Raw genomic sequence first — 16501 nt, 5'->3', positions numbered from 1 at the left:
ATAAAAGAAAAAAGAAGAGGACATGAGATACATATATATGTTTTCCTAAAATGGTATACACATAGAAAATAGAATGATGTGGAATTTGAACTTGAAATCTCTTATGTATGAAACAAAAGAATTCATTGTGCAACAAATATTACTTGTTTATCTTTTCTACAAACAATTGAATTTAGGCTATCTTAGGCATTGGATAGTCAGCTTCAAGTTATCCCATTCCAATTTAGAGTTACATTCTCCATGCAAATATCATAGAAGATACTTTCATAGTGCTAGAAGTTAAAAAAGAACCAAGATAGAAGAAAAAAAAGCAAGAGTCTAAATGAATTAACATATGTTCATGCAATCTAGTTTATAGAAAATTATTTTCGATGTCTCACTAATTTATACATAGTTTTCCAATGAAGATCGATCATCCGAGCGGATAATTATACATTTGTACTAGCTTATTTTAGGACATCAGATATTCCATATTTTATATCAGAGATGTTGTTCGTATAAGTAATATCATATCTTCCCACTGTATAATCTCACTTATGATTCAACTTAGACGCGGTGTCCTATCATTAAGATCTCACTTATGATCCAAATTAACTGTCTAAATGCTCAACATGTTCATATCCTGATCATGAACCGGATAAGGATATACTTTTTTCTCTTGCATAGACCACGAGAACGAATACAACCTCTCGTTTTCCATCTGGATTGTGCCGACTGGGTGGATACTTTCAAGCGGAAAAGGGCACACGGAGACGCAGCCGCCTCGCTCGTATGTATTTCAACCCCACCTCCTGCCGCGAGAACCTTCCTCCAGCACCCATTCCGCCGTATCCCCATCCGCAGCCGAAAAACCCTACCGGCGTATTCCCGAAAATGCCCCCGCTCGCGCCATCCCCCGCGCCCGCTCTGCCCAACCCGGCCCTCCCCTCGCCGGGGCGCGCCCCGCCGCGCCGCGGGGCGCTCCTCCACACCCGCGCGGTGCGCGCGGTGCCGCGGCCCCCGAGCCAGTGGGCGGTGGGGAGCTGGCGGGACCGCCCGGCGCTGCAGCAGCCGGAGTACCCGAACAAGGGGGAGCTGGATGAGGTGCTGCGGACGGTGGAGGCGTTCCCGCCCATCGTCTTCGCCGGGGAGGCGCGCACCCTCGAGGAGCGGCTCGCGGAGGCCGCCGTCGGGCGGGCGTTCCTCCTCCAGGGTGGCGACTGCGCCGAGAGCTTCAAGGAGTTCAACGCCAACAACATTCGGGACACCTTCCGCGTCCTTCTCCAAATGTCCGTCGTGCTCATGTTTGGAGGACAGGTGCCTGTCGTCAAGGTATAAAATCGCCTCAAAGCCTTAGCGTTTTGGTCGAATTATTTAGACAGCGTTACGTTCCCAGCTTAAACTGAAATCTAATTAAGTTTTTCCCCGCTTTGCAAATATGACCTTTTTGGTTTCTGAGTAATTGTATGTTCTGTCACTGTCAGCAAAAAGTGGGGTGGGATTGATGGAATACAGATAATTTCACATGTTGTATAGGTTAATTGCATATAATATGTGTTTAGTTCCTTACATGTATGCCTGTATGGTATGGATTTTGTTGTTGGCATCAGGAATCAGGATATATATGCCTGTATGGTACGGATTTTGTTGTTGGCATCAGGAATCAGGATATATATTTCTAGTTCACGCTACAGATACTTATGTTATTTACTATATGCATGGATGTGTAGGTGGGAAGAATGGCGGGTCAGTTTGCAAAGCCAAGGTCAGATGGTTTGGAGGAGCGGGATGGAGTGAAGTTGCCGAGCTACAGAGGGGACAATATTAATGGGGACACATTTGATGAGAAGTCGAGAGTGCCAGATCCACACCGCATGATCAGGGCATACTCACAGTCAGCAGCAACACTGAATTTGCTGCGGGCATTTGCTACCGGAGGTTATGCTGCAATGCAGAGGGTGACACAGTGGAACCTTGACTTCACACAGCATAGTGAACAGGGCGATAGGTGGGTTACCTTGAATTACTTACTGTCCAGTGGTGAATTCCATGCCGATTGGTTCATGTGATTATTTCTTTAAAACCACAATTCATGCAGCTATGTGTTTTTATCGTTCAGTACATTTGATAGTCTGAGTGATCAGCCATTTATTTTTGCATAAAAAAGTGGAAATATTTTCTGAAGCTAGAGATCTGATTTGCATAAATTGACGGCCACAAGCTTAACAATGCTAGTTATTCAATTGTGTCAACTCATGGTTAATTTGTGTACGATGTGAATAGGTACATGGAGCTGGCTCACCGAGTTGATGAGGCGTTGGGATTCATGGCAGCAGCTGGACTCACTCTTGATCACCCTATAATGACACAAACAGAATTCTGGACATCACATGAGTGCCTTCTTCTTCCTTACGAGCAGGCGCTTACTCGTGAAGACTCTACCACTGGCCTCTATTATGACTGCTCTGCCCACTTTCTATGGGTTGGAGAGCGTACGCGCCAGCTTGATGGTGCCCATGTGGAGTTCCTCCGAGGCATTGCCAACCCTCTTGGTATCAAGGTAAATGTGATACTTGGACATTTATCAACTCTTGATGTACCGAGTTGAACTCTGCATTTGAAAAGTACAAGTATTCGCACATTCTCTGAAAGAAATTTCACCCCTTCATCTAATGAAATACAGGTCAGCGACAAGATGGACCCAATGGAACTTGTGCGGTTGATTGATATCTTGAATCCTGAAAACAGGGCAGGGAGAATAACCATCATCACTAGAATGGGACCTGAAAACATGAGAGTGAAACTCCCTCATCTGATACGTGCTGTCCGTGGGGCTGGCCAGATAGTAACATGGGTCACTGACCCAATGCATGGGAACACCATGAAGGCCCCTTGTGGACTGAAAACTCGCTCCTTTGACAGAATTTTGGTAATTCTTTTCACTTACCATCCTACTTTTCAGTATCTGCCTATTTGCTCGTTTCTATTATCTCTCTTTATTCTATTGAGTAGTGAGTACTGTCTTTTTTGGGGCCAGGCCTGATTGGCATACAGTGTACTGTTCTCAGTTTACAACTTACAAGGCAACATAGCTTCGTCAAAAGGATTGTTCCATTCATGCATTCATGGCTCCATGCAAGTGAAACAAAAAGCCCTTGAAAGTGATTGATGAAGAACTATGTTCTAATCTATTGTTCTTTCATGGACCTTTTGCGTCTTTAGAGTATTCCAACTCATTATCCCTATAATTGGTTGGATGAAGTTGTTTGATTCTTCAACTGTCTATTTGACAATCCTTATCAGTTAGCAGCCAAAGTATAGGATGAAAAATTGAGCTTTCATTGCTATTGCATAATGCTTGGTACAAGTACTGAATAACTTCTATGTATTAAAGCATCTGACATCATACTGGAGAATGAGTAAAATGAAGTAATTCTGATTGATACGTTTTCCAATCCAGGCTGAGGTGCGTGCATTCTTTGATGTTCACCAACAAGAAGGGAGCCACCCAGGAGGAGTGCATCTGGAGATGACCGGACAAAATGTGACAGAGTGCATTGGTGGGTCACGTACAGTGACATTCGATGATCTGGGCTCACGCTACCACACACACTGCGACCCAAGGCTCAATGCCTCGCAGTCTCTGGAAATGGCATTCATCATCGCCGAGCGCCTAAGGAAAAGGAGGATGGCCTCATCGCCCTTAAGCATGAACCAGCTGGGTACAATTCCATCAATGGGATTCTAAAGAGAGACTGAGTTGTGATAAGAAAGGTTCACCATAAGGACCAGTCGTCCGGTTCTCTTTTAGTTGCTGTGTCAAATTTTGCGTCATGTACTGGTAAACAAGTCAAATTTTGATTTTCTTTGGCATATAAATAAACAATGCAAGTTACCTTCACTAGTTCTCCTACTCGTCAAGTATTAGTTCTGCCTACTTTTCCCTTTGAATTGTACTACACACCGAATCTATGCAGTTGGTTTACGCACTTTTTAAAGGTGAAAATCAATTGAACATGAATGAGCGGACGTTGGAAGAATGGTATGATCCTTCAAGCACCAACCTTTACTTTTACATTTACTCCAGGTTTAGTACCTTTCAAGTTTTACCTCCAGGTTCTTGGTGACCACAAGTCTTCTGTATAAAGATAGGTAGGCGATATAACACAGTGCATATGCTGGATTTGTGAACGAGCTTTTGATCTGTACAAACTTTACCAACCGCCTAGTCCAATGGAGGACATCTGTGTCTTGTGGCTAACGACCGTGTAGGTTTGTTTTGAATTTTTCAAAATCTGATGGCATCATTTGTTGCTTCTTTAGCTCTGATCATGGTTCTTGAACCTTAAAGATGACTCTCATTAGTTTTGAGTCAGCTAGCAAGGAGGCTCACGCTAATAGTCTCAATGTAATATTTTATCATAATAATGATTAATTATGTTTTACATGGACTCTTTATTTTGGTATTTGATTTTTTTTATAATAATTTGATTTTTTAAGACTATATTTGATATGAATCATTCTTGTTTTCTATTCTAACACCAATTTCAATTATTATTTATTTTATTTTATTTGAACCTTTTATTTAGAAATTTTACTTCCCAAACTATATGGAAGTCGAACTATTAATTTTTCATATTTCTATTTTCGTATTTATCTATTTATTAATTGTGTTTGATATGAACTTTTTGGTTCCACAAGAAGTTATAATAATCTAATGATTCTCCTTGATCATAAGCATTAACAACAATAGGTGTTTAAGGAGAGAAATGGTTAAGCACGTATATAAAAATTATAATTTTCAATGTAAAAAGAACCACATGTGTTTAAATAAGATTAACTATCTTGTTAGCACTAATATAAATAGTATTACTTAAATAAGTATCTTGTCTTCCGTCTAAATACTTACGTTAGTACCGTTGATATTTTTTTCTCATAAGCACCAACTCTAAGCACTGAATTTTACATGCTCTAACAAACTGCATCCTTATAAGGAAAAGCATTGCATTGGTGCTTGTAATGTAGGATGCTTCACGCAACGTAAGTAGTACAACATTTGTCCTGACACCGTCTAAACTAAACCGCTAAGGACGGTGCAGATAAAAACACAGACTAAAAGGTCAAGAAATTCAGATTTTTGCCACTCTAAAGAACGGGCTATTCAGATTTGCTATCCTAAATATTAGTTTCACATATTTCCCATTTTAGAGCGGGCTGTACAGATTTGCTACCATAAATATTGGCTTCACACATTTGCCACTCGCAACATTCCCTATTTGATTTCCTTACCGTTATGCATTTTTAATCAATTTTATTTTCTTTTATTATCTCAGGCCATGTGAGAAGACCGTTTTGCCCCTCTGGATCGAAGTAAGGCTGCGTGGGTCGAACGATTCGGGCCACCTCACCTCCAAACCCCCAACAACATGTTAACCACAAGGACCCCCGTCTCGCTCCAGCACCGCATCCTCGCCGGCGGTCAGAGGAGGCGATGCATCGGAGGCTACGAAAGGAAGCGCATCCGAGCACAGCGTCGCCACTTCACGCGGGCGCTCGAGAGCCTCTGGAGGCACAGTCCCCACCCTCCGCCGCCTCCCGCCGCCGCCCGCAGAGAGGCCAACCCCAAGTGGCAGCCGCCACCCCACGAGAACGCTGCCTTCGAGGAGTACTATAAGGTGCAATACTCGCTCCGGTCACCCGTAGCTTCCCGTTGTTTTCGTATTGGTGCGGTTTGTGTGAATTAGGCTGCCGTTTTTGGGGTGATTCGGTGTTAAAATTTGAAGGGTTTAGCTGCTGCGGTAATGACAAAATGTGTTCACAGGATTTACAAACAGATTGTGTCGTTGGTCTACGATTAACTGATTCTACTGTACAATACTTATAGGTGACTTTAGTTTTTACTGGAGCTGTAATGTTGCTTATAGAAGGATGCGGGCTCTGTTCTTCTGGATCACTGGATGTGTACGTGCATGTTTGTGTCTTGCAGGTGCAGCGAATTGTTGGCAAGGAGGAGTGGGATGCCTTCATGAGTGTGCTCCGGAAACCATTACCAGCGACTTTTAGGATCAACGCCAGGTAATGCTGGTTGCTCTGTATTGAAATTATGGTTTACCACTTCGGCCTTCCTTTGCTTACCTGATTCCTTTTGTGTATGCTCGCATTGTTGACAAGTGCAACAATGTTCTTTTATTTGTGGTACTTTTGAACTTGATGCCCGTTGCTCCTTCTCTTCCTCTGTTCCCATTGCTAACGGATGAATAGCATGGTTACCAAATACTAACTGCTTTATGACTTGTACCTCTAATTGATTTGTTATTCAAATAGTCACGTACGAGTGGTTCATTGGATATTTTATCCATAACCTGCACTCCATAACATTCTAACAAGAAAGTGAAGAAACCAGTACTTCTGAATTACTGTTAGTAACATGTGCAAATCATCCCATCAATTGCCAGTTACTTTAAGAGTCATGCAAATTTAGGCAAATATTTCCGCCTCTATCCATTGCTTACCTTTACCTAGTAGTATCTATCAGGAATGCAATTAGCAATCCTTACAGTAGACACTTACAACATGAGATTATTTTACTAGCAATACCCTGCTATTATCACAAAGATTAATTTTACTTTTGTATATTTATTACACAAATACATATATTCCCTTTTTACTGTTTGTGATTCTTACCAAGGAAGCTGAAGTTTTACTTTCCTTTTCAGCTGCCCGTTTTTTAAAGATATTTGCTCAAAGTTAGAAAATGACTTCAGGAGATCTTTGGAGAGTGAGGTTGCCTTTTTTTTTTTTTATCATGTATACGTTTTACTTAACTTTGTCCTCGATATTTTCTAATGTACGATAAAAAAATCCATTGCAAAGGTTAGTAATGAGTACGGAGAAGATGCTATCAGGCCCTTGCCTTGGTATCCAGGCAATCTTGCATGGCATTTGAACTTCTCTCGAAAGGAACTGAGGAAAAATCAGGCACTCGAGAGGTAATCAATACAGCGTGATGTTCATTTTAAAGATTCTTGCCAGTGGCATGAATTTTGCCTAATCATCTGTATGCAGGTGGTAATAAGAGTTCTGCATGCACTGAGCCTATCTATGTAAATTTTGCAACATTTTCACCAGAGATACAGCCATAAACATAATTGTGTGACAAATCCAGTAAATGATATCCAAAATATGATTTATATTTGCAATACGTACATACCAAGCCTCTTGGAACTCAATGCTCTTTCGTTGAAATGTCTGTACTTCATACTATTTTGTTTCATACATCAACCAGTTCACCTAAAAGCTTGAGTTATTTGAGGAAAGGTGGGCAATATGCTTCAACACTACCCCTTCATGTCTAGGCTCACTCAGGCCTATGACGTGGACTCGAACTGGAGTCTACAGTTATTTTTTTAAATAAATTTTGTGTTAACCTATTATTGAACTCAAGACCTTTGGCTCGTTCACTATTGTGTTTCCTGCACTTACCAGTTTACCAAAAAGTTAATGTTGCTTGAGGAAAGTGGAATATGCTTCAAAACATACCATTCCTACGTAACAGAACATGCCATATCTTCCATTTCGGGCTTCCAATCTCCCATTTCATAAAAGCATCAGCGTTGGATTTTGATGGTGATGCTTCTAGTAGTTTTGAGAATGATACTGGAAAGTAATTATATAAATGCAAATTTTTAGAGTAGGCAGTGCATTAGCCCCTTCTCATGTAATAAGCGGCGTTGCTTACTGAATCGTGGAAGTTAAGGAAGGGCCGAGTTGCATCACTTTAATTAGCAATGCTAATGTTCCAACCCAAGTATTAAACTTACTAGGACCAAAACCGAGTATATGAGGTGCTATTAGACATGAGGGAGAAGATGTTAGTCTCGGTGGAGAGGTGGTTCCCAAGAAGGATACCTTTCGATACTGGGATCGATGCTACAACGGGATGGGGATATCGATGAAGATGTTAGTTATAAAATCAAAGTCGGATGGATGAAATGATGTCAAACTTTTAGCATCCTCTGTGGCAAGAGGGTGCTACGAAAGTTGAAAGGTAAGTTCCATAGAACGACGATTCAACTCGTGATATTGTATGGCGCCGAATGTTGGCAAACTAAAAGGTGACATGTCTAGTAGTTAAGTGTAGCAGAGATGTGTATGTTGCGATTGATTTTTAGCTATACAAGAAAGGATTGGATCCATATACATGATAGTGTAGGGGTAGCGCAAATTGAAGAAAAGCTTGTCCAACATCGTAGGGGTAGCGCAAATTGAAGAAAGGCTTGTCCAACATCGGTTGATATGATCCAAGGAGGTCTCCAGAGTCACTCGTACATAGCGAGATACTAAGACGCGCTGATAATGTGAAAAGAGGTAGGGGTTGACCAAATCTAACATGGGAGAAGTCTGTAAAGAGAGATTTGAATGAATGGAATATCCCCAAAGACCTATCCATGCATAGAAGCACATGTAAGTTAGCAATCCACATGCTAGAACTATAACTTATGTATCATTCTCCTTGTACCGTTATTACTTTTACTTTTTTACTATTACTTTATTTGTTATTGTTTTATCATCATCCTTTTAGTTGGATCTTGTGAGTTTTATCTCTAGTCTACCTTAACTTGCTTGGGACAAAGGCTTTGTTGTTGTTGTTGTAATGTTCCAGCCCGGCCCAGATACTATTTTGTTTTCGAATTATTATTATTATCATTAACCATTAATCACTATTGCTACTTGCTACCCTGACGCACTCTTGATTAAGCTACTTCAATGATTCATTATTTTTGCATTCCAGTTTTCATGAGTTTTTAAAGCATGAGAGTGAGGTTGGTAATATAACAAGGCAAGAGGCTGTAAGCATGGTGAGCATCTCATACCAATTTGCTTAATTTAGCTCAGCTATCTTGTAGTTTAATTTCTCTTATCTATCTTAGATTAAGCCTTCTTTCAATACTTAAAGTTATTTATGCAGGTACCGCCATTGTTTCTGAATGTACAACCTGATCACCATATCCTTGATAGTATGTTCATATCTTGTTCTTGTTCATCATCTTGTATGCCACATACTTCTCATACCACCTGACTGTCAGTTTGAATTGCTAATGGGTGTTAGAACTCTTGGATTTGACTGGATGATAAAATAGTCTTATAATATAGCCTCACTTTTTTCGGTACTTTTGCAGTGTGTGCTGCTCCAGGCTCTAAAACTTTCCAGTTACTTGAGATGATTCACCAATCAAAAGAACCAGGGCTACTTCCAGGAGCATTGGTACATCTCTCCATCTGTTACATATAGTAATCAAACTATTGTTCTTAAAACTCCATCTGATTTTTGGAAACCGGAAACGAAAGCTCAATTACAATATTTGGTAGCATCTGGTTTTGCTACATGTAGCATATGACTATTGGTGTTATAAAACCCACTGATATTCAGAAATGTGGACTGCCAATCTTCCCTGGTTGTTCACGTTAGTTATATATGTTCCCTTCCTCTGGTGAAACTGTGATTAGGTGATAGCTAATGATGTCAATGCGCAAAGATGCGACATCCTTATCCATAACACAAAGAGAATGTGCACCGCCAACCTAATGGTTACAAACCATGAAGCACAAAACTTCCCTGGTTGTTCGCATGCAAAGCATCATTCAGAAGCTTATAAGGATACCAGCAAACCACAAAGGTTAGAATTCGACAGTGTACTTTGTGATGTTCCCTGCAGTGGTGATGGAACAATTCGCAAAGGTCATGATATGTGGAGAAAGTGGTAAGCACTGAATATTTATTCGTTGTGCTGCTTTTATGCTTGCTTCTATTTTTCCTCAGGGTCATGATCTATTTTCACTGCGTAGGAACTCAGGAATGGGGAATGAACTTCATCGTTTGCAAGTAGATATTGCTATGCGTGGTAAGCATTTGTTGTATTTGTTTGTTGGTGTTGCTGCTAGTCCTTGTGAATCAGGTAGTGTTAATTGTGGTATATCATGAATTGTTCAATGAGCCTTTGTAAGAATAATAAATTGTTCAATGAGCCTGCTTAGGAATTTCTGCAGAGTTCCTCCGTAACTGTTATCAATTTATATTATAAACCATCCAAATTACAAAAACCAAATTACTGCATATGATTTGGATCTGTTTTGTGGCAAAACTGTACTAGTTGAAATTTTTATGATTAATAATCTGTCATCAAAGTTGTTATTTTGTTGCATCAGGTATTGAGTTACTTAAAGTGGGAGGTAGAATGGTCTATTCAACCTGTTCAATGAATCCTGTTGAAAATGAAGCTGTTGTGGCTGAGGTACTTACTGTAGCTACACCCCCCCAACACCCCCCGGGAACTATGGAATGTGATACTTACAAGTTACAATTTCTAGCCTGGAAATGAGGGAAACCTCTGCGCTTGAAGGCCTTCTGAACTAGTTTAGCCTTATCCTCTTAGGTGCCTTATTGGGATTATGGTTTAACAGGTAAGGTCAGTGAGGTAGCTTAGATGATCCTAAAATGATGTGTGGGTAAACTCAACTTATGCGCCTTGCAAGCTCAGACAAGTGGATATATGAGGCTTAAGCTAAACACAATCCCCCATCTGAAGTGCCTCATCAGAACTTGGAAGGTCCTTTGCAGAGTACAAATAGTATTCACGTTGATCACTACAAGCAGTTTGACGATGGGTAGTATAAAACCACGTATATTAGTATCTTATACATATCCAAATCCTCTAGGGTTTTCTGTATTTCGGAGCATACATCCGTGCCTGGGAAAGGAATCCCTAAACGTATGGAAACTGCTCGCATGTACTAGGATATCCCACAGATATGGAAGTTTATTTCTAAGAATAACAAAATCATACTCGGAAAGGAGTCCAGGAGCCACACGGCAACCCCCATATACACAGAGTTGATTAAGGTTGAGGTCGATAAGGCTAAGGGGAAGAAGACCCAAGTCGGGACCCAGAGTAGGGACTCTAGCTCCAGTGACGATGAATCGGACCTGATGTCCTACCAGGAGGGGGTAGGACCGTCGACCACATGTTTGACGGCTTTGTGTACTACAAGTCCAAGAGGTAGTACAAGACGGTGGTCCGAGAAGTCCTAGCAGTCGCCCCAAGAGTCGCCAGGCGTCAAGTGGTCAAATATCGAAATCTCTTTGGGCCAAGACGGCTGCCTTGAAAACTTCATACGGTTAGGCTGCTTACCAATAGTGGTCGAGCCTACTATCAACAACTGTAAGGTTACCTGAGTGCTAATCAACGGAGGAAGTTCTCTGAACATTCTTTTCTTGGGTGCACTCGATGCAATGTGGATCCCTCGATCTGCCATCAAGCCGGTTACTAAAGCTTTCCACGGTATAGTACTCGAATCTTTGGTCACGTCTATTGGCAAGATATCGTTTCCCACCACCTTTGGGAAGCCTGACACCTTTTGGACAGGAAAAAATCTATTCGACGTGGTCGATTTCGAGACGACGTACAATGTCATCTTAGGATGACCAACCCTAGCTAAATTCATGGCTGTCGTGCACTACATCTACCAGTGTATGAAGATTCCAGGACCCGAGGGAGTCATCACCGTCCAAGATTGCCCCAAGGTAGGTCTTCGCTGCGACAAGCAGAGTCTCGATATGGTGGCTTAGCACCAACCCGACAAGGAAACCAAGAACTCAAGGACCAAGGTGGTCGAGAAGCTTTCATCATAACCACAACTAGAGCGTCCAAAAAATAAACCCGACAACCCGGGGATCTGGTTCCACGACTAGTTCGAAACCAATGTAACAGCAATACACTATCCCCGAAGTAGAAGGATATTTGTGTAGCAGCTGAATCTAATCTGTGTCGTATAGGTTAACGGTATAAGGTGGTAGAGTCCTTAATGATTCATGGAACGTTGATTAGCTCTGTAAGTTCCATATGTAAGTACTAAGAGTATATTTACTAATAAAGATCATATTGCCCAAAAAGTTGCATATATACCCTTTTCGACTTTGATAGCGGAGGTAATCACGCAAGATTGAGATGAATATCTGGAGATAACGCAGGTTACATATATAGGCCAATAACCGATGCTATCCTCCTCAAGATTTATGAAAACTGGATCAAGGGAGGGCACGGTTGGAGGCCAGGCGTGATTTCCGCATGCAGGCCAACAGAAGGCGGCGCATGCAGGCCCTAGGCTAACTAATCCAGGATTGCTAACACCTCCCCGCAGTCTAATCGTCGGCCCGAACGACATTTAGACTGGATCGAAATTCGGAGAACACCGAAGTGGGCAATCCTTTGGTGAAGATGTCGGCGAACTGAGAAGTCATCGGGACATGAAGAACACGAACATCACCGATGGAGACTCGTTCACGGACGAAGTGGAGGTCGATCTCGACATGTTTCGTACGTTGATGCTGAACGGGGTTCGTGGACAAGTATACAGCACTAACATTGTCGCAGTAAACGAGAGTGCTCCTAGTTAGGGGACTGTGAAGCTCCTGCAAAAGCTAACGGAGCCAGCACGCCTCTGCAACACCATTGGCCACGGCCCTATACTCAGCCTCAGCACTGGATCTGGAGACCGTGTTCTGCCGCTTCGGGGACCAGGAAACCAGATTATTGCCAAGGAACACAGCATAGCCTGAGGTGGACTTGCGTGTATCCGGGCAACCTGCCCAGTCAGCGTCGGAGTAGACCGCCAGCTCCGATGGTGTAGAGCGACGAAGAAGAAGGCCATGATCAAGAGTACCACGCAGGTAGCGCAAAATGCGCTTGACGGCTGACAAGTGAGGCTCACGAGGATCATGCATGTGAAGACACACCTGCTGAACGGCATATGAAATGTCCGGCCTAGTTAACGTGAGATACTGCAGAGCACCGGCAAGGCTGCGATACTGAGTGGAATCACTGACAGGGGCACCGGCTTCTGCAGACAACTTGGCGTGAGTATCAACTGGGGTACTGTAAGGCTTACAATCAGTCATGCCAGCCCGTTCAGGGACATCAAGAGCATACTGCTGCTGAGATAGGAATAGTCCACCAGAGCGTCGCTGAACAGAGATGCCCAAAAAATGATGCAGTTCACCAAGGTCCTTCATTGAAAATTCCGTCTGTAGGGCGGAGATGGTGCTACGAAGGAGGGAGGTGCTGGACATAGTGAGTACAATATCATCCACATACAGTAACAAGTAGATGGTATCTGATCCCCGACGATAGATGAACAGAGAAGTGTCAGACTTAGCCTCAACAAAACCAAGGGACAATAGGTATGTGGCAAAACGACTGTACCAAGCACGCGACGCCTGCTTCAGTCCATACAGGGACTTGTTGAGGCGACATACATGATCAGGATAAGTGACATCAACGAAACCAGTGGGCTGACAACAATATACTGTCTCTGTCAATGTGCTGTGCAAAAAGGCGTTCTTGACGTCAAGCTGATGAACAGGCCAATCTTGGGCAAGGGCCAGAGAGAGAACTGTGCGGACTGTGGCAGGCTTGACCACGGGGCTGAAAGTCTCATCATAGTCAACACCCGGCCGTTGTGTGAAACCACGAAGAACCCAACGAGCCTTGTAGCGATCCAAAGTGCCGTCTGCATGAAATTTATGTTGAAAGATCCACTTGCCGGTAACCACGTTTGCACCGGATGGGTGGGAAACAAGATCCCACGTGCGGTTTGATAGCAACGCGGCATACTCTTCTTCTATGGCACCACGACAATTAGGATCAGCAAGGTTGCTTCGGTATGTCTTCGGAATAGGAGAGCGGCGTGGTGTGAAAAGCTGCGGGGTGACGAAATCCGAGCTTCTCCCGAGTCACCATGGAGTGCTGATTCTCCACCGGGGGTATGGGAACCGCGCCCGGTGGAGGCCGTCAGGGGCCAACAGGGGTCGCTGCATGCACAGGCATACACATTGGCGAAGCTCGCGCCGCAGGTCGCATGGGGCCGTGAATAGCACGGCACGAGTGGACTTTGTTGAAATCCCGGGCGGGCAACACGAGTGGGGCCGCACGTGGCTGCTCGGGCGCAGGCTGTGGTGCCGCGCATGGTGAGGCTGCCTCCGTGGCCGCGTGTGATGCGGATGGCGCCGTGGCCGCGCGTGGCAAGGAGGCCTCTGTGGTCGCGCGTGATGCGGATGGCGCAGTGCCTGACGCGGGTGAAGCGCGCGTGGTGAGCCCGCTTGGGCCGCACGGGGACCCAGTAGACACAGGCACGGGTGAGTCCATGCGTGCGGGCAGCGGCTCCTGGACCTCAGCTGGCGCGGGCGGGGTTGCAGCAGCCGCAGAGGGCGAGGTTCCTGGCACCGCAGGCTGTTCTGCGTCATGGCGTGGTGGTCCTGTAGGAGGTGGTCCAGGTGGTCCAATAGGAAGCACCCGAGCCTCAAACTCAGACAAAAAATCAAAGTTATTAGTGGGAGGTTGAGACTGCGACTCGGAAAAGAGGAAGGTCGTTTCGTCGAAGATCACATGACGAGAGATGATAACTCTATTTGACGAAAGATCAAGACACCGGTAACCTTTGTGATTCAAGGAGTAACCAAGAAAGACACACCGTGTGGAACGGGGAGATAGTTTGTGAGGAGCAGTTGCCGATAAGTTGGGATAACATGCACAGCCAAAAACACGAAGGTGTGTGTAGGAAGGATGTGAGCTAAAAAGGGCAAAGTGAGGGGTGCCGTGTGCTAGAGTTTTGGTGGGTAGGTGGTTCAACAAATATGTAGCAGTGTGGAGTCCCTCGACCCAATAGGGGTAGCGATGCTTGAAAAAGCATGGAGCGAACAATGTTGTTGATGGAGCGAATCATGCGTTCGGCCTTGCCGTTCTGCGGGGATGTGTATGGGCAAGACATCTGCAGAAAGACTCCATGGGTGAGGAAGAAAGAGCGAGCAGACGAGTTGTCAAACTCGCGGCCGTTGTCACACTGAATACTTTTGATGGTGCAGCCGAATTGGGTTGACACATAGGAGAAGTTAGTCAATGTAGAGAAAGTTTCCGACTTCCGACGCATGGGAAACGTCCAAAGAAAATGCGAGCAATCATCAAGAATGACTAAGTAATACTTATATCCGGACACGCTCGCAACGGGAGAGGTCCACAGATTGCAGTAAACTAAGTCAAAATTCTTGAGAGCACGAGAGGAAGAGCTATCAAATGGCAAACGAATGTGACGACCAAGTTGACATGCATGACAAATAGGGTCACTAGTGCTTTTATTACACTGAATGGCAGAAGTGCTAGTGAGTTTGGACAGAGCTTCATGACCAGGATGTCCAAGGCGACGATGCCAAAGGGAAGCAGGGACACTGGCGACAAGAGCACATGACGATGAAGGAGACGCTGGTGGGTGCAAAGAGTAGAGAGGCCCGAAGCTATTGCACCTAACGATCACGTTCCTGGAGCGAAGATCCTTCACAGAGAGGCCAAGTGGGTCAAACTCAACAGAACAATTATTGTCGGTACTGAACTGGCGAACAGATATAAGATTCTTAATAATGTTGGGTTCAACAAGGACATCATTAAGATAAAAGGGACCAGGTAAAACTGTATGACCAGCAGATGTGACAGGTAAGACAGATCCATTTCCAACAATGATAGATGAAGGGTACGAGGAACGTGGTGGGCGGAACAAGGAGATGTTACCGGTGTCGGGAGTCATGTGATTGGAGGCGCTAGAGTCCATGACCCAGTCAGAGATAGCAGGGGGATTGAGAGTCATTGTGCTAGAGGAGTTAGCCAAAGACTGTTGATCCCAAGAGCCGGACCAATGCGTCCAGGAGGGCGACGGGGCCTGAGCCTGCATCTGCTGCGGCGCAGGGAGTGACTGCTGTATGGGCCACTGCTGCATCGGCGTGTGCTGCAGAGCGGGGGGACCGGGTGGCACCAGAGGAGGCCCATAGGGGCCCGCGGCCACCATTAAGGCCTACTGGTGCTGCTGCGTGTTGTGGGCCGGCCCAGGCCGGACACCCTGCTGCTGCTGCGGTCCGCGGGCCTATTGCTGGGCGCCAGAGTTCGGACCAGGCCACATCTGAATGGAGCTCGTCCAGGGGTTTCAGAACGATGGCCAGGGGGCGCCGCCCTTGCCGCCGTTGCCGCGGCGGCAGCGACGACTGGAGGTGGGGGGGTTGCCACTGGTGGAGTTGCCGGCGGGGCGGTTTGACCCGCTGCCAGCCGGGGCTGTCGAGGTTCTGCCGGCAGGGTAGCCCGAGGAGGCCGGAGAGGGCATTCGGGACCCCTTGCGCAGAGGCGAGAAGGACTGTAGAAGGCGTCGCTGGAGACCTGTGCATGGTGAGCTCCTCGAGGAGGAGGTCATTGCGTACCTCATTGAAGGTCGGGAAGGGACGAGATCGCTTCAGGAGAGCCTTCATGTGGTCGTACTTCTCGTTGAGGCCACGAAGAACGTTGAGGACGAGAGTTCGGTCGTGGACGATCTCGCCGAGGTCGCCGAGTTGCGACAGTAGTCGGCGATGGAGAGCTCCCCTTGGACGAAGATGGAGCGCACGAGTCTCGCGATTACCAAAATTGGTCTTCGATGCCGAGCCAGGCGCTGC

At 45.0% G+C, this 16501-nt stretch overlaps 2 protein-coding genes across 5 annotated transcripts in view; both read left to right on the top strand.

Moving 5' to 3' along the window:
* Positions 1 to 770: 770 nt before the first annotated feature.
* On the top strand, positions 771 to 3880 carry LOC133898880 (phospho-2-dehydro-3-deoxyheptonate aldolase 2, chloroplastic-like). The gene is made up of 5 exons (XM_062339683.1): positions 771 to 1311; positions 1710 to 1987; positions 2263 to 2539; positions 2663 to 2908; positions 3440 to 3880. The coding sequence occupies exons 1-5, from the start codon at positions 772 to 774 to the stop codon at positions 3725 to 3727; spliced, it is 1629 nt and encodes a 542-aa protein (XP_062195667.1). The 5' UTR covers position 771; the 3' UTR covers positions 3728 to 3880.
* A 1138-nt stretch (positions 3881 to 5018) lies between these two features.
* Positions 5019 to 16501, top strand: part of LOC133898879 (uncharacterized) — a 29411-nt gene continuing 17928 nt past the window's right edge. The window contains exons 1-10 of one of the 4 annotated variants that reach the window (XM_062339682.1): positions 5019 to 5654; positions 5966 to 6054; positions 6696 to 6762; positions 6853 to 6968; positions 8771 to 8837; positions 8948 to 8996; positions 9159 to 9244; positions 9487 to 9740; positions 9826 to 9881; positions 10186 to 10271. In XM_062339682.1, the coding sequence (XP_062195666.1) occupies positions 5406 to 5654; positions 5966 to 6054; positions 6696 to 6762; positions 6853 to 6968; positions 8771 to 8837; positions 8948 to 8996; positions 9159 to 9244; positions 9487 to 9740; positions 9826 to 9881; positions 10186 to 10271 (1119 nt within the window). In that variant the 5' untranslated portion in view covers positions 5019 to 5405. The remainder of the gene's footprint in view (positions 5655 to 5965; positions 6055 to 6695; positions 6763 to 6852; positions 6969 to 8770; positions 8838 to 8947; positions 8997 to 9158; positions 9245 to 9486; positions 9741 to 9825; positions 9882 to 10185; positions 10272 to 16501) is intronic. The other 3 variants (XM_062339681.1, XM_062339680.1, XM_062339678.1) reach the window with 3 other exon arrangements.

The sequence above is a fragment of the Phragmites australis genome, chromosome 18 (genome assembly GCF_958298935.1).
Source record: "Phragmites australis chromosome 18, lpPhrAust1.1, whole genome shotgun sequence".
Taxonomy (NCBI): domain Eukaryota; kingdom Viridiplantae; phylum Streptophyta; class Magnoliopsida; order Poales; family Poaceae; genus Phragmites; species Phragmites australis.
Note: the sequence above shows the minus strand (reverse complement) of the source record. Positions and strands in the feature narration are given on the sequence as shown.

Excerpts from the sequence above, each read along its gene's own strand:
- LOC133898880 (XM_062339683.1), top strand. The coding sequence starts at position 772 with ATGTATTTCAACCCCACCTCCTGCCGCGAGAACCTTCCTCCAGCACCC. Across the intron at positions 1,312-1,709 it reads GACAGGTGCCTGTCGTCAAG|GTGGGAAGAATGGCGGGTCA; the intron begins GTATAAAATCGC and ends ATGGATGTGTAG. Across the intron at positions 2,909-3,439 it reads GCTCCTTTGACAGAATTTTG|GCTGAGGTGCGTGCATTCTT; the intron begins GTAATTCTTTTC and ends TTTCCAATCCAG.